The sequence below is a fragment of the Peromyscus californicus genome, unplaced genomic scaffold (assembly GCF_007827085.1).
Source record: "Peromyscus californicus insignis strain IS unplaced genomic scaffold, ASM782708v3 Scaffold_10__1_contigs__length_136768540, whole genome shotgun sequence".
In the NCBI taxonomy this organism is placed as follows: Eukaryota; Metazoa; Chordata; class Mammalia; order Rodentia; family Cricetidae; genus Peromyscus; species Peromyscus californicus.
The window spans coordinates 92,469,764-92,494,304 of NW_026294391.1; the positions used below are offsets into that span (position 1 = coordinate 92,469,764).

Sequence of the window (24,541 nt, forward strand, 5' to 3'; positions counted from 1 at the left end):
TATATACACGCATTCCTCTGTAATGTGCTATATACAATTTAAGGAAGCTGTATAGAAATACAAGGAAAGGGTTGAAAAGTAAACAGGATGTTCCCATCCACAGAACACAATGCAATGAGAGTGAAAAGGTCCATAAATACAGGCAAATTTTTATTGTGTGAAAAACTCACTCAGTTCACATTATTGTCAAAAAAATTCATAAGCTCAGAAAAGTTGGACATTCTCATCTCCTAGGCAAAAGAATTTCCCTAAACAGGTTACTACTGCCACCACCACCCAAGATTTTTAAAGTATGGAATATCTGATAATGGAATTTCTTCCACAATTTCACTTCAAAGCACAAAGAACCTCTATACTATAAATAGTGTGTATAAACCTAAAGAAAAAGCATAATATATAACACTTGTAAAATTTCATCACAGGCTCATGTTTACAAAGATGTATTCCTTGGAATCCTAGTGGCACAAGACACCGGAGTAGAAGGATAAAGGGGATCTGTAGTCAAATAAACTGTAGTCTAGAAAATGCTGCATTATATAGTTTTCCAGATTTATAACAATACTTCCACACAAGGGCCTGAAACTTGCTGCAATCAAGGAGAGCTTTCTACATTTATCAACTGGTGCTGGTGTTTCCCAAGTTCACCTAGCACAGAACTCTTTCTCAGGAAATGTCAAGGAGCCAGTATATCTCGTAGCAAGTTACTTTGGAGAAAGTATAATAAATTATCCATTATATGGAGTCAACAAGCAATTTCATATGTATCTGTTTCCTCAAAAAGTAGTCATTTAAAGAATTTGATTAAGTCTTCAAGTGAATCTTATTTCATGTTTAAAATATTTATTTCAAGGGTAGTATTTATACTCTTTAGTGAGTTGGAGTTCTTTTCAGAAGATAGGTAAATAGGTAAGTAGGTAGATAAATGTTAGAAAGAAAGAAAGAAAGGAAGGAAGGAAGGAAGGAAGGAAGGAAGGAGAAAGAGAGAGAGAGAAAGAAAGAAAGAAAGAAAGAAAGAAAGAAAGAAAAGAAAGAAAGAAAGAAAGAAAGAAAGAAAGAAAGAAAGAAAGAAAGAAAGAAAGGCAGACAGATAGATGATTGGTATGATTGATTGATAGATTGATAGACAGACAGACAGATAGACAGATAGACAGACAGACAGATGGATGATAGAAAGATAAATAAGTAGATAGATAGAAAGGTAGATAAATAGATACATAGATATATAGACTGATGATGGCTGGATGTAGAGATATAGATATTTGACTTCTCCTGAGCTTTGTGCTGTCTAATCAAGTCCAAGCACCCTGTTTCTCATATTTGGGAAGAGACAACAATAGATATGTCCCCCCCAAGCTATTGCATATTTTTTTCTTGCAATTCACTATGGATGGGGAAAAACTTGCAGCTATGAGGTATCTTCAAACACAAGAATATTAAACTTAGTTTTTTTATTAACTTGTGTCGTAAGTCTGAATTTACACAATTCTACAACAAGATAATTAACTGTCACATTAATCCTGTGGTAAAATAATGATTATTTCATTCTAACACCTATATTGAGTATATAGAAAAAATACTTGAATTATTCCTTTACCTATGGAAGTTATGCAACTTCCCCCAAGCACCAATAGTTAGTTAGCAAGGACCAATTTCATACTGTACTAATACCGTGTGGATTACAACTATGTGTCAAATAGCCACACTAACAATTGAACAAAACCAGGAAATACCTTTACTAACAGCTCATTACTTAAAGACATTTTCTTCTTATGAAATAATTTTGGAACACAACTTGCTAGAAGTTGTGTTTTTAAAAACATTAGATGGCATGTTAGATAGCTTGTTGTGAGTAGAGAAATAAAGAGCAAAGTCTTAGTAAGTGTAATGGGGCGCTCATTACTTTCTCATTGTGTTAGAGGCAACAAAATAAAGAAGCTACAATGAACTTGAGGGTGAAGTGTGAATGGGAATGATTATGCTGCCGGGCTGTGACATCACTTTCTTCCTAGGATTTCTTTTCAAATTTTAAAGCACATAAAAGTGTAGCAAAATGCATACATGAAGGAAAAAACAACTCTTTTTGAAAGGTCTAAAGGGGAACCAGTAAAGGCTGTTAAGATAGAAATAATACTTTTGGTAACTCATGGACATTTAGTCATTCGTTTTCAAGTTATACAAAATAAGCTGCCCACTGGGAAAAAAAAGATCATGTTCACAATCTATGGCAAGATATATGTCACCACAGCATTTTATATAATAATACATAGCAATAACACATTATAAGAGAAGTTAACTGGATACCAAGAAGAAAAAAAAAACTAACAAGAAAGGAGAGAGGAATGTCAATAATTTAGTAAATGAAAACAAATTAAAGTATTAGGTTCAAGTATTGTAAGATTTTTTTATAAGTAGACGTAAATGAAACAAAAATTGGTCTTCACCTGGTAAGTGTGTACTCCCTGAGTCCTGAATGCAAATTCATGGCAGAAAAAGTACCTATGCATCCACGCAATCTTTTGTCTCGACCAATCTTCCATGTTACAAACAGTGGGCTGTAACAGAACATAAGATAGGGGAAATCAGTCAGTTGAACCAGCCAGCGTTTATTGAGTATATACCATATGCTAGGTTAGGTGACTGAAATAGAAAGACCAAGGACAAGCCTTCAAGGGGCTCAAGGTTTAGCTCAGTAACAGTGTTTCGTACATTGTATTGAGTGTCTTCTATACATTAGGTACCAAAATTAATGTTTTAATGAAGTATTTTTGTTAATCTTCATCAACAATTCTTGCAGACTGAAGATATTAATTTCCTGTTTACAGACCAGACATAGTAAAATAAACACTCAAACTTGGTAATGTTGAATACAGAGCTTTAACTCATCATTGATGTCTGCCAGATTCCCTGTTTAAACCTAGGATCACTGACTGATTTGTAAGTCTGATTTAGAAAACTGGGAATGGGTAATCAACAACTTTAACAAGCACATTTTCTGACAATACAGGGGCTATGAAACACTAAAAGGCAGTCATTGGTTTGTAGGAAGCCAGAACAGAGGCAGACACAGTCACAGCTAACTAACAAGGCAGACAAAAACAAGCATTATAAGGGGCTGGAGAGATGGCTCAGCGGTTAAGAGACCTGGGTTCAATTCCCAGTACCCACATGGCAGCTCACAACTGTCTGTATTCCAGTTCCAGGGGATCAATCGGTCACCTTCACACCAATGCACATAAAATAAAGTGAAATAAATTTTGAAAAAAAAAAAACCCAAGCATTATAAACCATGTCCAAAATGCCGTAATTTAAGCTATAGGGATAGGAAAACACTTCATCAGACCTGATAATCTTCAGTTTGCCCTAGTAAAATCAGGATGGTTTGGGTAAAGTGTGGCTACAAACATTAACTAGCAAATATCCTTAAATGATTAAGTCTGAAAACAATTATGTTGTAATTGCAAATAACTTTATATAATCTATACATTTTAGGACATTCTGCAAAAATATAAATACAACGCAGGTAAGGTGGTCTGTATTACTATGAATATTCACAATAATAGAGGTATAATATATTTCTGTTTTCTAAAATATTTACATTTATGGGGTTATACCATATTTTATATATTTCTCATTAATCAGTAGTGAGTCAAAAAAGAATATTCTCTCCTTAAAATGTTCTTCAGAAACAAGACAGTCCCTTAAAACAATTTAATCATCTACCTCAAACATTTAAATTATGGTGAGTTCTGACAGATAGGCACAATGGCAGACTGGGTTCCAAACCAACCCCATAGACAAACCAGGACACACTATGAAAAGTTCCCTTCTTCCACGAACTCAATATTCAGCAGCACTGAAAAAAAACATGACTGCAATATCAAGGCAAAGATGACATTGAGGCACCAGATGACCTACACTAAAGTAAAAACAAAAAGGACAGCCCAACTTTTCTGCTTTTTAGCTCTTATGTGCTAAATATAAATAACTTGAGATTATAATCATCCATTTGAAAATTTTCCTCTAAATGCTCTTGATTAGCAGTTCATAAGAAGACAAAAATTAGATGGGAATTACACTATCATGATCTCTTTTCATTACTCAGAGAAACACTAATATCAAAAGATTTATGCATTCTTTAGAATAAATTTCATCTCTTTATTTTTCCGTCTTCCAACTTAGTGTAGTCCACATCTGCAACAATTCCTATGGACAGCAAGATCATCAATCCTTTCTTAACCTCTGAGCCATCTCTCCAGCCCCATCAATCCTTTCTAATCACACTAACTAGACAATATCCCTACGTAAGGCAGGTCCTCTGACAGCTTTGACAGCTTCAGAGTGAAGTGAGTCATCCTGTAAATCTATATAAAGCCATGTATCCAAAGTACCTTGACGACTTTTCAGTAACAGACCAACATTGTATATTCTTATCTCCAGTGACTTAAGAAACTTAAAAAGTGGGAATGAATTCATTTCTTACCAAAACACTTGAAATGAAAGTCATTTAAAAGTGCTATACTTTCAATTATTTACCCTACTAGAATATATACATATGTCATTCTTACAATAAGGTAACATCATTTCCAGTAAATACTTAAAATATATAGGATAAATAGAACTATACATACTGATCACTATACTGAATGATCAAATATGTTGGAAGGGATTCAACCACATGGTAGGGGAAATTACATGCCATTTTTTATAATGCTATGCTCATTCTTTGGGGAATTGTTCATATATGACTAAGGGTGCTAGAGGACTGCATTTCTGCAAGGCGGCCTGGGAAGCAAAGGCACTTCACAATAACCCAGGGCATGGAGATGTAAAAAACTGCATAGGGAATGGGTTGTCTGATAACAGCCTTTACAACTTGCTGTGGTCTCTTTCAGATTTAACATTCTTTGGATTTTTGACATTATTAAATATGTGTTCTTAAGCGTCCTCATAACAGGCAAAATAGATGATGCAAAATTATTTATGTTATTTCCTATTCTTCCCCTAACCAATACCCACTTTGGGAGTTAAGATTGCCGTAAAGCAGCTGTCAAGAATGGGAGGGAATGCCGACCCTACTAAGACAGATGTCTGAAGATATAAGAAGTCAGACTTTTAGTAAACGTTATAAAGTTTTTCCATAAGTGTCTGGGTCTCGCATTTGTCATTTACAAACGCACATCCAATATCTTTTATCTTTTAAAAAAAAAGTATTCACAGACTTAAAAATAAAGTGTCTAAAAGCATCATTTAATAGGGAAAAAGGAATCTAGGCAGTTGAGCATTTTAAAGTGAACTGACACACAACAAACCACTGAGCCCAAAAGATAGCATCATGTGCATAATAATGACTCTGCACAGGGCAATGGCTGCACGAACATTCAATGCATATTATCTAAAAATAGTAACAACATAATTTTCACTCCAAACAGAGGAAAGGAATAGGTGATTTCATTCTTAAATATGGTATTAAAACATGTATGAGTCCGCCAAAGTACATAAGCTAAGCCATCAGCATAAGCAGAATCAGATCAAAGGGGAAAGGGGGTTTAGAGCTTGCTGAGAGGAGCTATTCAATGACAAGGGAAAAAGGAAAATAGTTCATAGTAAGACAAAGATTGAACGTTTTTGGAAAATGCTTTTGCCATATGGTTTAAGGCCACCTACATGCATTGAAAAAAATACTACAAACTACAAGAAGGATCAAAATGAGTTGAAATATTAATGGAAATATTTATCTGAGGGTAACCAGATGTAGCTTTTAAAGGAATTATCCTACTTCTGAACATTTTGTACCGGTATGTTCTGAGAAACAGTTGGAGAAAAGTAAACCCCATTTCCCCAAGCCTGTGCATAGAAACAGGAAACAACCACCTAATCTAGGTGAATCCTCTCTGCCAACTGGCAGCCAATACTGTCAGATCAAAAGTGGCTCTCTGAAATGTAGCTGTTATGGAACAAAAATGGAACACAGAGCAATATAAATCTGCACAGGATTCTCCCCCTTTCATGCCACTTCTAATGCCCTCTTCTGAGACAGTCTATTGATTTAAGCCACAACACATTAGAAATGTGTTTGTAGGACTGGAATACAATTACAGGAGACAATGAAAAAGATGTATTTACTTAACAATGGTGTCACTCAAAGCCTTTCTTTCTGCAACAGCATAAAATGGGAAGTCTAAAACCACAGTCTGTGGTGAGCTTCTCCGTCTCCTGTTTAGAATGAAGCTTACCGGTAACAACATTAACACGATAATAGAAACCATACCTATTTGCTACAGGAATTCAACAAGATTATTTATTTCACAGAGAGATAAAAAGAACAAGAAGGCTTGTATCTTAGTGTGTTTCTTACACCACCAAATAATGGCTGTCAAGTGTCCTTGGTCTCATCAGCAACTTAGCTCAAAGATCCAATTATGCTCATTATACCATGCAACTAAACTCAAGGATCTAGGAAGCTTAAGTAAAAGCAAGAACGATGGCACCTTCTTTCTACCACCAAGCTAAGACATTTCTCTTCATATTTCAATGAAAAGAGGTTGTGTGTTTCCTTTCCAAGCTATATAAATTACAGTTTTCATGAATACAAAATATGCCCAATATCATTACATTCTGCATTAGTCAGCACGGGCTGCTATAATAATTCTCCTAGGCTGGACAGCTTTAAGAAACTTTACTTATAGCTTTAGGAGCTCCAAATCCCATGATGCAGATTATAGTAGACTTTAGTTCTTAGAACCCTCGTCTGGCATATAGAAAGCTACTTTGCCCTCACATGCCATTTTCTGTGAGCGTGGCAGGGCAGCATCTCCAGGGTAGGAAGTACAGCTGTCATGTAAATTACCATGTAGGAAAATTCTACGCATACTACACAGTTAACCATATATATAGATAGATGAGCAGAAGGGCCAGTCTCCTCCCATTCCTCCATCTCCTCTTCTAAGGAGAGAAAAGATTAGCTGAAAAGATGACAGGATGCAGTACAAATGGCAGACCATCTAGAACAGTGCTTCTTAACCTTCCTGATGCTGTGACCCTTTAATACAGTTCCTCATGTTGTGGTGACCCCAACCATAAAATTATTTTCATTGCTACTTCATAACTATAAATTTGCTAGTTATGAATTGCAATGTAAACATCTGTGTTTTCCAATGATCTCAGGTGATCCTTGTGAAAAGGTCGTTTGGCCCCAACAGGACACAACCACAGATTGAGAACCACTGATCTAGAAAGACCAGCACCAATTTACAAGTTCTTATACTGTTCCTATTAGAAACCCACAGCAAAGCCTACTATTCAATCCTCAATGGCTTACCAACACAAGGATGGCTTACCAACACCCTTTCTACCTCCCCCTCCCCCCACATTCTCATTTCATGTTCTCCTGTTATCGAGGCAGCCTTCATGAAATCCAGGTCTTTTGTCTATTCTCTACAAATTGTCCATCAAATGAAAATTTCCACTTACCCTTGTTTAATGATTATTCAGCTAGGGATGGGATCTGATCATTTAATTATGCAATTTATGTTATGGAATGAATAATGCTTAGGTTCCAGATAATCTGAATCTCAGAGCAGTTGGAAATGAGAGAAAATAGGCTAAACTGGAAGAGACAGGGGAGAGAAGGTAAAGTTCAAATGCATTCAACACTTTTTTGTTCACACCATTGTTTTCTTATAGATGAAAATATATTAAACAACAAACAAACAAAAAACATCATAACTTTATACTACATCCCTCCCTTCAACCTCTGTATGTAGCCTGTACCTCATGGTACCTGGGAAACCAAAGCCATAAGGCTAGATAGCATGTATAGTATAGAAGATAATAAATATCTAAAGTTGAGAATCAAGAATTACCTTATTCTAACATGTTTTTGGTTTGGTATTCACAGAAATGAAATAATAACTTTCCCCCCATGTTTATATTTCTAATTTAGTTGGTGAATGCCAGATGAAGGAGAGGCAAAGTCTACCAGAGCTGAAAATTCTGAATTCTCTTTATAATCAAGTCTAATCACACTGACATACAGTCACCCCAATCAAATGCATGCTGTAGGAGATTACCATGATTCTGCCAATTTTTGAACTGAAGGAACCATTTCTTCCCCTTAGCAAGACTAAATCAACCATTTTCAGCAAACTTCTTTAAAAATTCAGTTTCAGGTCGATGGGGTCTTATTTTTTATTACAGTCCAATTTAGATAAGAATGATCACCTAGACTGGAAAAAAATAACATATCTGTACATATTTTCTTTCCCTAATTTATACTGCAGTGGGCATTAAATTTAATCCATGGCAACATTCTGAAAATGGACTAGCTAAGGCTTCTTTCCTGACAAGAAAAACACACCACAAATTTTTATCTAACTCACTAATTTTAGGTGACAATTTACTACAGATTTCAAAAATGAAATGATTTCCATTTGAATTTCCTACTCTGAAAACCATTTTTCTCAGAGCTTTAAATCTTGCAACTCAGCTTTTGCTATGAAAAGGGTTATTTTAATATGTATCAGACTGAGCAAAAAGAGACTTTATTATTGACGTCTGAAGATTCCTTGACATGAACAAAATTAAGAAAAAGAAAATTAGGTCCAGAAGTTTTAGGACAAATATTAATGGATACAATTGATGGATATAGTCTCCTCTTATTTTTCTTGATCACTAAGGATTTTGATGGGACTTTGCTTTGGCACTTTCTTGGGACTGAGTATGTAGCACAATCAGGGAACAGAAACAACTAAGGACTTGGAACTGGCAGTTATATTCTGCCTCCTCCATTAATGATCTATACTTTACCATCTTGTCCTTGCTGTGGAGCCCACTCAGGAGAAATGAAGTAGATAGAAAACAAATAAATATGCTGATTAATTTAAACACTAATGTAAAAGAAGCTGGAAAATCATTTTAGCTTCTTCATCCTAGATTTTATCTTGTTTCTCATTCCATGGAGATCTGATGAAATGTGTCAGCTTAATAAGTAAGAGCCACAATAAAACTGATGCAGTTGTTTTTCACGTGCTTTCTGGATTTAGCAAGGTTAACTCTATGGATGTTAAGGTCTTTTCTTGGATTGCATGCTCTCATGGAAGAAAAGAAATGGAAAGACATAGCTTTAGAGCAGAAACTCAGCAAGACTGTCTCATTTCAGAGGGAAGAAAAGCAGATTCCAGGGACAAAGCAGACAAGTGACACTATAGTTGTCCTCTCCTGCTTTCACCTTTCACCTTTCAGAGAACAGTTGAAACGTCCTAAAACCTCTACCATGAAATATATAAGAGGTTGAATGTGTGTATGTGTGTGTGTAAGCACGCATGCATGTATGTATGTATATGTATGTGTGTGTGTCTGTGTCTGTGTGGTGTTGTGGATTGAACACAAGGGGTATGTGTGCCTCTGTGTGTGTGTGTCTATGTGTGTGTGTTGTATTGAGGACTGAACCCAAGGTAGGTGTGTATGCGTGTATGCATTGGGGATTGAACCAAAGCCCTCATACAAGTTAGATAAGCACTCTACCACTGAGCTATACTTGCTGGGCCTACAGTGTTTCTATAGGTAGAATAGATATCTTTCTTCCAAACTGCCTCTTAAACATCACTTTTACCAAAACATAATTTGCATAGAAAAAATTACCAGAGTCAAATGTAACATTCAACAAACTGTGGCAAATGTACACATACAGGCAAGCTGAATCACAGTCAAGGTCTGGAACTCTTACTATTATCCCAAAGAGTTCCCTCATGCCCTTTAGTAATAGCTTCCTTCCTTGCAATCCTAGACCTTGGTAAACACCAATTTACTATCTATCACTGTAGTTTTGCCTTTCCTAGAAGTCCACACAAACCCATCTGTGGTGATATTGTATCCCCCAATATACTGTGCACCCTAATAAACTTATCTGGGTTCAGAGAACAGAACAGTCACTAGACTGACATAGAGGTCAGAAAATGGTGGCACACACACCTTTAATCCTATCACTTGGGAGGCAGAGATTCATAGGATCTCTGTGAGTTCAAGGCCACACTGGAAACAGCCAGGCATGGTGGTACACACCTTTAATCCCAGCACTTGAGATCTCATGTCTTGCTTGGGAAAGACACATGCCTTTTATTCCAGGAAGTGATGGAAGGAAGCAGAAAGGTATGTAAGGCATGAGGACCAGGAACTTTAGTTTTTTAAGCTTTTAGGCTTTTAGTATCAGTTCTGCTGACATCCATTCCGATGAGGACTCAGAGGCTTCCAGTTTAAGGGAACAGGATCAGCTGAGAAGCTGGCGAGGTGAGGTTAGCTGTGGTTTGTTCTGCTTCTCTGATCTTTCAGGATTCACCCCAATATCTGGCCCCCCTTTTTTTTATTAATAAGACCATTTAGCAATTTGTGCTACATCCATCATTCTATCTATCATCCATTGTGTCAGTATTCTTTCACCTAACATGCTGCTCTGAATAGCTAAACATCTTGGGTGCACATTATTATTGCTTAGAATTCCACTGAACGAATACACCAAAAAATGTATCCAGTAAACTGCTGATAGATACGTAGGTTGCCTCTAGTTTGGTGATCAATATGTAAGTTACTTCCAGTTTGGTGATGTACCGGTATGCAGGTGCCTTCCAGTTTGGGACTGTTACAAATAAGGACACTGAGATTATTTCTCTTCAAGTTTTTAACAGCATTAGGTGTGTATGTGTGTGTGTGTGTGTGTGTGTGTGTGTGTGTGTGTGTGTGTACACACATATATGCCTCTTTTTTAAGATAGAGTTTTTACTTAGCACTACGCTACTCAGACTTATGGTTGAATTTGAGATCCTGCAGGCTAAGACTTCCAATTAGCTGGGATTATAGGCACATAGCTCCTAGTCCAACAAAAATAAACACATTTAATACACACAATTTAATGAGTTTGTATAGTTGCAAACAACTATGATACCATCATCACAATAAAGGTAATAGACATATTCATCAGCTCTCCCCAAATTGCATCCTTTTTTTTGTAGTAGGAATATTTAACATGATCTCATAAATTTTGATATATATTAACTATAAGGCTACATTGCATAGATCTTTACAGCTTATTTCAACTGTAACTATAACCTAACACACACTGAACAACCCTCCAGCAGTGTCGTAAGCTTCCAGTAAGCACTATTACAGATTTCTCGCATAAGCATCATCATGCGGTGTTTATAATCGTGGTGTTTGTCCTCCTGTGGCTGCTTTATTTCACTTAGCATAATGGTCTCCAGATTAATCCACATTGTTGTAAATACCAGGATTTCTCCCATTTTGAAAACTGTCTAACATTTCCCTTATTCAATTGATTGTTAGGAGTTATTTCCATACCTTGGATAATGAGACAAGGCATACTAGACTCGGGATAAGCACTGTTTTCAATTCTTTTGAATATGTACTCAAACATGGGACTGTTGGAGTACTGCGACAGTTTTGAATTAAAAATTGTCAGCAATTCCTACACTGTTTTCCATGGCTGCTGCACATTCTCACCAACAGGTTTCAACATCATCTGCCTTGTGGCACGAATTAGGAAGCATTCTATTGTCCTCTAGATTCTGAGTTTGGTTTATTTGTTCTTTAAACATTTGATAGGACTTACCATTAAATATATCAGAGGCTAAAGTTATAATTGTGGGATGATTCTTAATTGCAAAGTTAATGTCTTTGACAGATGTCAAGCTCTTCAGATTTTCTGAGTCCATTTTGAGCAATTGTACCTTTCAATGAATCTTTTCATTTACCTACATTGTAAAAATCCCTGGCATAATATTCAAAATATTCTCTTATTCTTTTAATGGCTCTAAGAGCTGTAGTAGGATCTATTACATTGTCTCCAACATTGGGCATTTATGTTAACAGGTCTTTTCTCCCTTTTAATCTTTGTAAGTCTAGCTATAAGGTTCTCCTTTTAAAGTTTTTTTCTATCCAAGCACTGTGGTACCTGCATCTCATAAATGCTCATTATCTTTTGGCTCATTATCTTTTTAGATGTATATTAAAAGCCAAGCATGGCAGCTCATGACCATAATCCCAACACTTGAGAGGCTAAGGCAGGAGGATCATCATACGTTCAAGGCCAACTTTGGTTACATAGTAAATTCTAGAGTGGCCTGGATTACACTGTGAGACTGTCTCAAAACAACAATAACAACAAACAAATACACTGTATAATAGTGGGAACTTAAATTGGGAAATTAAAGATATTTTTATTACTTCTAATTTCATTTTGGTCAAAGAACACACATTATGAATTCCTTGTTAAATGTACTAAAAGTTTATTTTATGGCTCATAGTGAATGTAACATGACTGGAGAAGAAAATATATTCTGGTAGTGTTGTGTCCAATGCTTTATAAATGTCATTTAGATTCAGTTAGTTGTTATCTACCTTCCATCGACTCAATGAAGTTTTATTCATTAGTTCTAGTTCTACCAAGCACCAAGCTAAGACAGTTAAAATATCTAATTCTGATGATAGTTTTGTCTACTTAGCTTATCAGAATATGCTTATTTTCTGTGTATTTTGAGGTTCTGTTAGGGGCATATTTCTGGTCATCGACTTCTTGTTGAATTGATCACTTATCATTATAAAATGGCCAGCCTTATTTCTGGTAATACCACTCTAACTGAAGACTACTTCATCTTGTATTAATATGGGCATTCTGGCTTCCTCGTGGTAACTGTTCATATTATCTTCTTCCATATTCTTGCTTTTAATCCGTGTTTATTCTTAAAGTTTGTTCTTATCTATATAGTATATTATTAGGTCTTGCATTTTTTCAACCTTTAATAGCAGTGGTTGCATTACTTATATTTAACTATTGGTATGTTTACATTTAAGTCTACCGCACCTATATTTGTGTGTGCATGTGTACATGTTATTATATGCATATATATGTGAGAAGTGTGGGTGCCTGCATGTCTGGTGGCTAGTGGCTGAAACTATATGTCACCAAATCTGGAGTTCACCATTTTGGTTAGACTGACTGGACAGCCAGCCCCAGGACCTACCTGTCTGCTCCCATCTGGCATTCTTCTCCTTCTATCTAAAGAATGCCATTAATATTTCTCCCTCATTTCTTGTTCTCCTTCCTTTTGAAGATCCTTTCATGACTTGTGGATTTTACAGTCAGAAGTACTATTTGTTTTCTGTTTCCTCACTTTAAGTACTTTAAGGGATGTCAGTGTATCATCCTCTGTCACTGATTTGATGAGAAGTAAACGGCCCTCCCTGCACTTATTATGTTTTTGTTTTTCTCCAGCAGTATTTAAAATGCAATCACTGGTTTTTATCAAGTTGATTATAATTGCTCTACTCTGGTTTTCGCAGTAGTTTTTTTGTTTCTGGTTGCTAAATTTCTCAGATCTATGGAGAAAGTCTCCAAAACTTCAACGTATTTAGAAATGTTATAGGCATTACTTCACTATTTTCTGGTTATTCTTCTCTTTCATTGACTCCAGTTACATGGCATATAAGTCTGCTTGATATTGCCTCACCATTGGAATCTTCCCCCGAACTGGGCTATTCCCATTATGTCTGAGATTGGTCAATTTCCACTCATCTATTGAAATTCATCAGTCCTTTTCCCCCTGTAATGTTTCATTTGCTATTTATCTCATCTAGTAAATAAATTTTCAATTCATGTCGTACACCTTTCACCTTCAGAAGTTCCTTTTGGTTCACTACAGTCTTTAATTTCTTTGTTATATTTATGCTTTTCTTTCAATCATTCATGTATTTTCAGAGTTGCTTTAAAATCTTCTGTTAATTCTCTTGCCATTATCTCTGGTTCTATTTCTATTGACTAACTTTCTCCTAGTTACAGCTCATATTTCACTGATTCTTGGAAGATCTAATAATCTGGGGCGGAGTACTAGATCTTTTAAATATTACACTGCTGAGTATCTGGATTTTGCCCTATTCCCTTGGGGAGTATTCAAGTTGTGCACACAGTTAAATTATGTTAGAGTCATTTGTCAAGGTGTGGTTTTGTTTTGTTCATTTGGGATCAGAGTGGCCCTGCTATAGGGTTAATTTAAGTCTGCTAATATTCTAAGAGCACTCTCGGGTCTCTATTGTATGCACATGATATTAGACATAACTCCTGGTATAGGAGCTCAGAAGTCCTTTGTGACACATGCTCAGATTTACACCGATGCGGAATTTTGGAGTTATTTCTATGAGTGGCTCCCCATCTCTAATAATCTCTTCCACCAATTCCTGCTATCTACCCCTCCCTGTCTCTGACGTTCAGCAAGATCACAGGCTCATAGATCTTAAAAACTGTCATTTTGTAGACAAAAAGTCAGGACGACTGAAACACTCATTTCATTTATTCGTTCTCTTTCTTTTAGAGATTGCCGCCTGTGAGGAATGTCTGAACACATTTTTTTTTTCATATATTTTGTCTAGTTTCCAGTTGTTATGGGAGATAAGACTTGAAAAATAACCAGTCATGTACCAGTTACTCTTTCATGAACAGAAGTGGAAGTCTCGAAGCCTTTGAACCCTGAGTCACTTTAAGGATCAAACTCTGGTAGGTTTCACATCAGAAATGTGGAAAAACTTGCCACACATAATAGAAGATTACTACCAGCAGGAAAATGGTTCAGGAAGCAGAAGGGGAAAGGGACAGCTCTCTTCAGCTTTGACAGGTGGTGAAAAATATTAAGTGACTCAACCAATTTCAGGGGCAACGCACTGCTCAGACCTAAAGGTTAGAGATGTCACTGTTACAAATTTCACTTTGAAAACTCTAATGTCCAAAGTAATGAAAGAAAGAAAAAAAGCCAAAGCACTCAGGTAGAAATTGAACTTGACAAAAGTGTCAGTTAACAGTCACACTGATATTCCCTTAAGTCTCTGCCAAAAATAGATCACTTTTTATTCTCCTTTCGTGAGTTAAAAAATAAAAACAATCTGAACAATCATATTTACAAGACCTGACATACTTGAAGATGTTCTCAGTAATCATGAACAATGTCTGAGGTATATGTCTCTTTTATTCCTATTTTTAAATGCCAATTTTAGCTGGGACTATTTAAACAGTCTTACATCACAGCTACTTACCTCATTGTGTCCAGAGACAATACTAAATGTATCAATTTTACTAGTACAAATCTTTCAATACCAATGTCATATCTATAAAGGAACAGTAATACCTAAGGACAGGAACTACATATGAAGGGAAACAGATACGCAAAGCCCTTTATCATAAAAAAAGCAGAATGAGATATATCATTAAATTATTATATCCAAAAATTCATTTAAGAAGTACCCTACTAACACATGAGGCAACATTATGATAGTTCAATATTCATAGAATAACATGAACTATTTTCTAATTTGGGAGACAAAGAACAAAGTAAATTTCTACAGAAAATTAGGACAGCAATAAGAAAGTCAATGCAGACATGTGAGAAGAAAGTAAAATCCATGAATGACAATGGCTGAGAAGTCCAGGCGGTAAGATGGTAAAACGAGGATACATACCTGTTTATGTATACAGCAGCCTTTTTACTTCGCCCTTCTCTCTAATGGTCCTATATAACTGTCTACTTCAAAGCCTGCATCTTTGTAAACAAATCAAATAGAAGCCCAACAAAGGGGCCAAGTCCCCTGGGAAGATAATAGAGAACAAAAACGAAAAAACTAGTTCTACCAACAACCTCTAATACAACAACTTCCTGCATGTATTTAAATGCTTGGGTTTAAAGTCTCCACTTGAACTGCTAGGTACATGGTAAAATAAAGATTAGTATATGGTCTAGGAATGAAAGCAACCTACTTTGATTAATCACAGCAATAACAGAAGAAAGCACAATTTGTCAGTCCTGGTGGCATAGGCCTATCACCTCAGCTATTCAAAAGGCTAAGGCAGAAGGATTGCAAGTTCAAGGCCTGCCTGGGCTCCAGTGAGTTCAAGAGCAGCCTGGGTAACTTAGTGAAAACCTTTCTTAAACTAGAAGGTAACAGGAGAGCGAGCTGGGAATGCAATTCTGTGGAGAGTGCTGGCATCCAGTATCGAAGAGGCAGGAGGCAGGCAAGAAAGAAGGGAAGAGTAGAGGCCATGAAAGAACCTCTTCTTCACTGGAAGGCAACAAAGCAATGGCCAAATTAATTAGCTATGAAGAACTAATTATTCAGTACAAATAAACCGTTCGAATTACGTTAAATTCAATTGTTTTCTGTAGGAACACATTTGTAATTTTCTAATGGAAGAGTACAATTTCCAAATGATTGTTTTACTTAAAATAGTTCTTGTAGTAGACTGCAAAACTGTGTAAGACATAAAAAGTCTAGCCCAATGACTGATTCAATGAAAGGTAGCTTTCTTTACACCACCAATATGTCTGGGGAGAAGAGATTACTTTAGAGAAATTAAGATCGTAGCATTTTAAAAGAAACAAATATAGTTCTTCTGGAATATACTGACATCTGACCTTCTTCACTTTTCCCACTAAAGTAGGACTTTAATGTATAGGGTGAATAATAGATTAGAATAGCTGGTATTGTATGGGGGGGGAGGTACTGTGTACTGAATCCAAGGCCTTGCATGTGCTGGGAAGCACTTTTTGGCTGAAAAATAGTCTTCCAATGTGGAACTGAACTGTTGTTCTTTAAGGAGACTACCTAGAAACTGGAACTAACAAAGATAAAGCCCTATCAAAAAAAAATCAAACATTAGAAGATTAAAAACTCACTACAAAGAAAAAATGTTCTAAAGATAAAAATGTAGAAAACATTGATTACAGTAATAGAAATTGACTGGATAGTAATAAAAATTGTCTCACTGAGGGTAAGGCCAGAACGCTTATAGAACATGTTTACTCACTATGAATTTAATCCATGCTGGGTATCGAAAACTAGAGAGACAAAATAATAAATCTTCTAACACAAAGAAGAGGAAAATTTATAATGGAAATACTGTCTACAGAAGCAGGCTGGAGGTACAGGTCAGTGTGGTAAAGTGTCTGCCGAGCACATGTGAGACCCTGCATTTCATTCCCAGCACTGGTTTTATATAGCTTGTTTTTTCAGTTGAATTGTATAAACAAGTTCCTGCATGGTTAACATTTTTAAAAATATTTGAAGGGCTCTGTGATATTTCATTACACAAGTTTTCGAGACCTTAGCTAATCATTCCCCCCTTGTTAAACTGTTGGGCAAAGCATCTGTGCATTACGGTTTATCAGGATTTCAGATTTATTTTCTCAGTACAGATTGCAAAAGGAACGGAATGACCAGATCAAAGTCTGAAACTATTTTACCATTCTATGCATTTTATCAAATGCCTTTATCAGTGCTTTCCAGAAAGACACCAGCACTAAACAGACAGGCTTTAATGAGTTAAAATTTCAAGTATATTTTTTTATGACCAGCACTTATGGATCAGCTGAATCAATGGCAGTTGTGTTAAATATGTTTCTCATTGTTAAAGAGGCTGTCTTAATTAATGGTCAAACCTCAGCTATAGTTTAAAAATTAAACTCAAGTATATCTATTCCATGGTAAAAATGGCTTCTTTCCAACTTATGGGCTCCCTCTTCTTCAGAACCTATATCAAAAAGAATTTATTCTATGGTCCTAATGCCACAAAACTAAAAGCATCCAAGTAGAATGCTTTTTATAGGATCTTTTTTTTTCTCTTTTTCTTTTTTTGTTTTTTCAAGACAGTGTTTTTCTGTGTAGCCCTGGCTGTCCTGGAACATGCTCTGTAGATCAGACTGGCCTTGAACTCAGAGACCCGCCTGCCTCTGCCTCCTGAATGCTGAGATTAAAGGCTTGTGCCACCACCACCAGGCTTTATATGATCTTCTTAAATATAGCAGAGCTAAATAGGTATTTTAAAATATGTCGATTTTCATTGTTCTTTGTATAAGACACTACAAAGAATAAAGAATAAAATAACTCTGAAATGATATGAAGCTGCTTCTCCAAAACTGTTTCACTCCTAACTTCCTTTCTCAACAACCTGCTTGGCCAGCCCTTTAACTCCAATTTGATCAAGGTTGTCACTGTACAAGGAATAGCCCAAATGATAGAAAAGAAAGGGAGCCCTGCAGAGAGCTCTCGAAGACAACAATGCTCCTTCTCTAAGGCCATTTTCCCAGGATTAACTTTGTAAAAAGGGGTTACCAGAGGCAGCTGCTATAATTTAGTAAGATCCTAACATAAGCAAATTTTGAAGTGCTTCATTTTTCTTTACAATAATTATCATTTTTATCATCTATCTTGCTAGATTGTAAGTCTCAAGGACAGAGAGCCCACCTTTTAAATGGACATAACCATAGCCCTGGTACATAATAAGGACTAAATATGTTTGTTGAAAGAAAAAGAGATGAAATAAATTAATCTAACAGTTCTGACAAGAGTCTGTGACACTAAAAATCACTTCTGTTACAAATCTAATTCCAACCAATACTGCTTTTGAATGTACAGTGCATGTCTATCTGCAGCACACCGATGCACACCAAAGGCACAAGGAGCATTTACTGAATTTCTGAGTCCCGCACTTTAGACTATCATAGGAAGAGAAGCACCACAGGGGTCAAATTGAGAGGAGGCAAGGAAGTACTTTATTCTTAGAAATCCAGTAATTATATAAAACATGTACCAGAACCTCACAGTTCAAATCACTGTGGCTTAGTAAGACAAAGTTGATGAAACAGGGCAGGAAGGAGAGAGTTATCAGAAGATATGTGCTTAAGGTTCACATTCAGTCAGAAGAGTATAAGGGACCCACCCAACTCTCTTGATCCTCAGACATGGCTATTCAAGATGGAGGCCACACATCTGATCAATTGTTGTAGGGATCAGTTATTGCTTGAATGTAAGATGTCTCCTGTGGGCTCGTATGTCTCAACACCTGGCTCCTAGCTAGTGGCACTGTTTTAGGAGGCTGTGGAACCTCTGGCAGTGAGGCCTGGATGTAGGAAGCAGGTCACTGGAGTCGGCTTTGATGTTTATAGTCACATCTCACTTCCTTTTCTCCCTGCTTCCTGGACCTCAGAAATGTGAGCAAAATACCTCCATAGCTAAGCTGATTCTAGCTCCCTGTCTTCCCAGCCATTGTGGACTTAGATCACTTGAAACCATGAGCCAAAAGAAGACCTTCTTTCCTTAAGTTGGTATTTGCTCATAGGGATGTGAAAAATAATACATAATCCAAGGACATTACTGATTAAAGGGATTTTGCAAATTGCCATGTAGGTAAATCCATATCAATAATGGTGTAACTCTAAATGTTACTATCATTTTGGGCCAATGAGACATCTACTAAGTTGGTAATCTCTCAATTTCCTTGTTTAGATACCTGGGAGAATAAGGGGTGTTCTAAGTACTGTGATTAATCATAATAAAAATAATTTAGCAAGTAGTTCATGAAAGGATTCCATATCTAGCAAATATAAGCTTTTGGAGCCAATATGAATGCAATACAAGGGAATGCACCTTGATCAGTCAAATGGTTCAGAGTTAAGAACATCAAGAAGGAAAATAAGAGTAAGCAATGAGTAAGAGCACACTAAGTTTTAAGTACTATTGAGTACTTTCATATGTGTTTTAACCTCCATAGCAAGACTGGTTTATGTATGTACAACTCTTACATTTTTATATAAAAGATAAAATAAGTTTAATTTAAATTTTAAAGAGACTAGTTTAGTTACCAAAGACATAATATAGAACAGACATAATATGACCAACCAAGGCTATTTGACTTCAAAGACCCAGAAAAGGCTTCTCATTTCCAGATATGAGAAAGCCTGTACATAATTTCTCCTTCTGTTATTTCACTCAAATCAGTTAAGATATGGGTTCAAATATATGTGCACCCTCTATGCCACCAGGACCCAAATTATTCAAAGGAAACTCTGAATTCATGGTAAACACTGCTTCTCAATCTGGGTAAAGTAGTTAAGTCTGGCCCCTTGGTGCTGGTGGATGGAAGACAGTCTACAAAATATGCATGAGATGTCTTTTCAAACTTGAAATATCTTTGTCCACCAGAAACGTCCATTTCCAGTATTTTCCATCTGATAATATTTTTTGGTTTAGGGATTTATAGACTGCTGATTAAGTAAGTACTCTTCCTAGAAATATCTAAAGAAAAGCCTAGTACCTTAGTTCATTTGGATTGCCACAATAAAATAACACAAAGTAGGTACCTAATAAATAAGACAAATGGATTTCTCACAGTTCTGTACACTGAATTGGAAGATAAAGTCACCAGCGGAAAAGTTGCCTGGTAAGGATCAGTTGCTCATAGGCAGCAACTTCTCACTGTATCTTCACAAGGCAGAAGAGACAAATAAGCAATCCTTGGGTCTTCTTTCTATAAGGTCACCAAGTCATACTCATGAGGCTCACATGAAAGAATTTCCAATCATCTCACAAGATCCTGCTCCTTAATTCCACCAACTTGAGAGGAAATAAATATTTATGTCATAGTGTTTGGTGAGAGACCCCTTTCCTGCATAGGGACAGAATACCAAAGAAACTTTAATCAAAACAAAATAAAACTGGACAGCAAGAAAATAGTTCCAGAGACAGAATGTTCTAAACAAAAGCCAGTTAACTCAAAGCACGGAAGGTCCAGAGCAGGGGGAAAAAGAATATATCATCAAACTTCAGAGCTAAAAATCTGCCATCAAAAGATAAGAGCAGGTGGGTAGAAAATATCCCTAAATTAGATCACAATGTAATGAAAATAAAAATTATTAACAGAATCTTGGAAAACACACATAGAGTGGGACATTAAACAAATGTTCTTAAACAACAAATGGGCCACAGAAGAAATTTTAAAAGAAATAAAAATGTTTTAGTCAGAAGAAAATGGAAGCCAGGCATGGTGCCATAAACACCTACAATCCCAGCACCTAGAAGGCTGAGGTTGGAGGACTGCCAGAAATTCAAGGACAGCCTGACTCTATAGAAGACTCTAACTCCAGGGGAAAAAATGGAAAAACAACATACCAAAACCACATTGAAAAAAAACAACCCTATGAGTGAAACTAATAGCTGTCCAATATATCAATAAAGAACAAAGATCACATGCGAGAAGCAGCATATATACAACAGATCTTCCACAACATACACTTCAAACATCTAGAAGAGTAGAACAAAACCCCTTAAAACTTCGTAGAAGACTCAAGATCAGACTGGAAACAAAGGAAACATTCTAAAAAAAAATCAAATCAAGTAGAGAATAAACAAGGAGAAGATTCTGGTTTTGAAGAGATAATAGACAAACCCCTAGCTCACCTAAGGAAGAGAAGGACTGCTGAAGAGCGAGCAAGAATGAAAAACGGCACTACTGAGAGCACTGAAAACCAGAGGCTCCAAAGAGCTTTCCATGGACTACTCTACGTTAACAAACTGGATGGTGTCCGAGCAGCTTAATTCCTAAAGACATAAAGCAAACCAAGAACGAATTATGAAGGGACAGAAAATCTGAACACATCAGTATTAAGCAAAAAGATTAACACAATAAAAGTCCCCCACAGAAAAATAGTCAAAGACGGGTGTATATCGCCATGACCTAGGAAACCACAAGAAAATCAGAAGGCAATATTTCTATGAAATATAAGTTCAAAAATCTTCAGAAAAATATTGGTCAAACCAAATTCAGGAGCACATTAAAGGAGTTAGGGCTGGAGAGATGGTTCAGCAGTTAAGAGCACAGGTTGCTCTTGCAGAGGACGTGAGCTTGATTCCCAGCACCCACATGATGGCTCATAACCAGTTTTAAATTCAGTCCCAGGGGCTCTGAAGCCCTGCCATCTTTTGACCTCTGCAGGCACCAGGCATGCATGTGGTGCACAGACATACATACAGGCAAAGCACACATATACATAAAAAAATACAATAAAATAAAATTTTAAAGATATTTTTAGCATTTTTAAAGAAAACCTCACTTTAATAGCAACAAATTTTTTAAAAGATGTATTTATTTATTATGTATACAGAAGAGGGTGCCAGATCTCATTACAGATGGTTGTGAGCCACCATGTGGGTGCTGGGAATTGAACTCAGGACCTCTGGAAGAGCAGTCAGTGAAGAGAGTCAGCCATCTCTCCAGCCCAATAGTAACAAAATTTAAAATATTTATGCACAAATTTAAACAAGGAGATAAAAGGCTGTGTATTAGTTATAGTTCCTCTTGCTGTGAAAAAGGTCACTAAGCAAAGTCCATTAAGGGGCTATTGAGACTCACAGTTTGCTGGTGCAGCCATGGGGCAGAGTGTGAGGAGCCTGGCCACATTGTGTCTGCAGTCAGGAGGCAGAGCCACGACTGCTGGAGCTCAGCTCACTTTTTCCTTCTCATGCAGCCCAATACCCTTGCCATGGGATGATGTCCCCCACTTACGGTAGGTCTTTCCTCCTCAGTTAAACTTGGCAAAAATCCCCAAACACTCCGAAGTGATTCTAAATCCACTCACACGTTTATGCTCAGCTGAGTATTTGTTTCTTTGTCTGTTTTACAAGGGGGCTAAGAGTAAACAATGAGGAGTGGATAATAGTCTTCAAAAATAGTTTAAAGAAAAGTGGATGTCCATGTGCAAAAGAATGAAATTAGATCTTCACTACATGCAACATACAAAAATTCCCCCGACCCAGGCCCAGGGAACAAACACAAGAGGGGCTAAAAGAATGTAAGAGCTGGGGCTGGAGAGATGGCTCAGTGGTTAAAAGTACTTTGCTGCTCTTCCAGAGGACCTGGATTCAATTCCCAGCAACCATATGGTAGTTCACAACTGTCTGTAACTATAGTTCAAGGGGATCTAACACCCTCACACAGACACACATGCAGACAAAGTTGGTTGGTTTTCCAAGACAGGTTTGTGTTACCTGTCCTGGAACTAGCTCTGTAGACCAGGCTAGCCTCAAACTCACAGAGATTCTCCTGCCTCTGCCTCCTGAGTGCTGGGATTAAAGATGTGTGCCCCTATTGTCCGGCTTTTCTTTTCAGTATGATCCTGAAAGCACAGGAAATCCAAGCAAAAATAGACAAATAGGATGACAGCAAGCTAAAAATGTGCTGCACAACAACAAAGTTCACTTCTGTCCTTATTTCATTTTAATGTTAGTTGGTTCTTCAAATGTGTGATATGTAAAAAATGAGCAGAGTAAAAGACCAACACATAGAATGGAAGAAAGTATGTACAAACTATGCGACTGATAAGGAACTAATAAATGTCCAAAATATAAGAAATTAAAGAAACTTTCATGACTCAATAGCAAAAAAAAAATCTGATTTTTAAATGGGAAAAGAATAGAAACATTTTTCAAATGAAGAGGTACAAATAGCCAAGGGATTCATGAGAAAATGATTAGTATCATTGATTACTGGTAAAGTGTATCAAAACCACAATGAGATACTACCTTGTGTCTGTTAGAATGGATACAAATGTGATACAGGGTATACCAATACTCAAATATTGTCAATAAAAATGTAAATAGGGCAGTCATTGTGAAAAACAGTAGAGAAGGTTTTTTTGTTTAGTTTGCTTTGTTATTTGAATTGAAAAAAATAAAACTTACTATATGGGGCTGTGGGTCTAGATAGCTCAATGGTAGAGAGATGCCTAGAATACATAAACACACTGGCTACATTTCCCAGCACTGCAAAGACAAAACAAAACCAACCTACAGTACAGAACAGTATTCCCATGGCTGGGTCTACATCCAAAGGAACTGAGATCAGGGTGTCTAAGGGAAGTCTACCTTTCTGTGTTCCTTACAAAACTATTTAACAGCCAAGAAATAGAAACATCCTAACTGTTCATCAATGGATAGATGGATGGATGAAAATATACATGTTCCATGCACATGTTGGAATACCATTCAGCCTTAAAAAGGTGGTATAGAACCTTGTCTTTTGCTACAACATGGATAAATCTGGAGGATATGCTATGTAAGATAAGTTTTTCACAGAACTATAAATACCTCATAATCTCATCTCATATGTGAAATCTAATATCTATAGTTGAACTCATGCAAGAAAAAAGTGTAAAACAATGGCTACTGGAGGCTGGAGGGAGGGGGGAATATAAATTTGAACACAGAGTACAAAGGGAAATAGGTTCTGCAATCTATGGTGCAGCAGGCTGTCTGTCTACAGTCTATAACAATGTATTATACATTTCCCCATTACTAAGAGACTAAATTTCAGTCATCTAGTGTGACTGGGAGCTACAAGGAGTCACTAAAGCAAAAGCTCTTTCCCCTCCAGACCTAGCTCAAGCTAGAAGTGTCAAGCAGTTCCAGTTTCTTCTCCAATTTTGAAAAAAAAAAAGGCCACCACCCTGTTGCTGTGAGAGAAAGGACACCTGGCTATCGGTATTCCAGTCACAACAGTGATAAAAGCTGGTATGACTTATTCTAATCTCTACCTGAAGCAGTTGATTCCTTGTTGGATGACTAGGAGGATCCTTGGTTCCTGAGTTACATTCTTCTAGGGACAGAAATGATTGTATATACTGCTGCTCTGAATTCCTTGCCTCAATCACTACTTGCACTT

The 24,541-nt window shown here is 36.7% G+C and overlaps 1 protein-coding gene across 2 annotated transcripts in view; it reads right to left on the reverse strand.

Annotated features, from left to right (window-relative positions):
* Positions 1–24,541, reverse strand: part of Ammecr1 (AMMECR nuclear protein 1) — a 112,050-nt gene that overhangs the window by 56,008 nt on the left and 31,501 nt on the right. For both annotated transcript variants that reach the window (XM_052737257.1, XM_052737267.1), the window contains exon 2: positions 2,442–2,552. In XM_052737257.1, the coding sequence (XP_052593217.1) occupies positions 2,442–2,552 (111 nt within the window). The remainder of the gene's footprint in view (positions 1–2,441; positions 2,553–24,541) is intronic.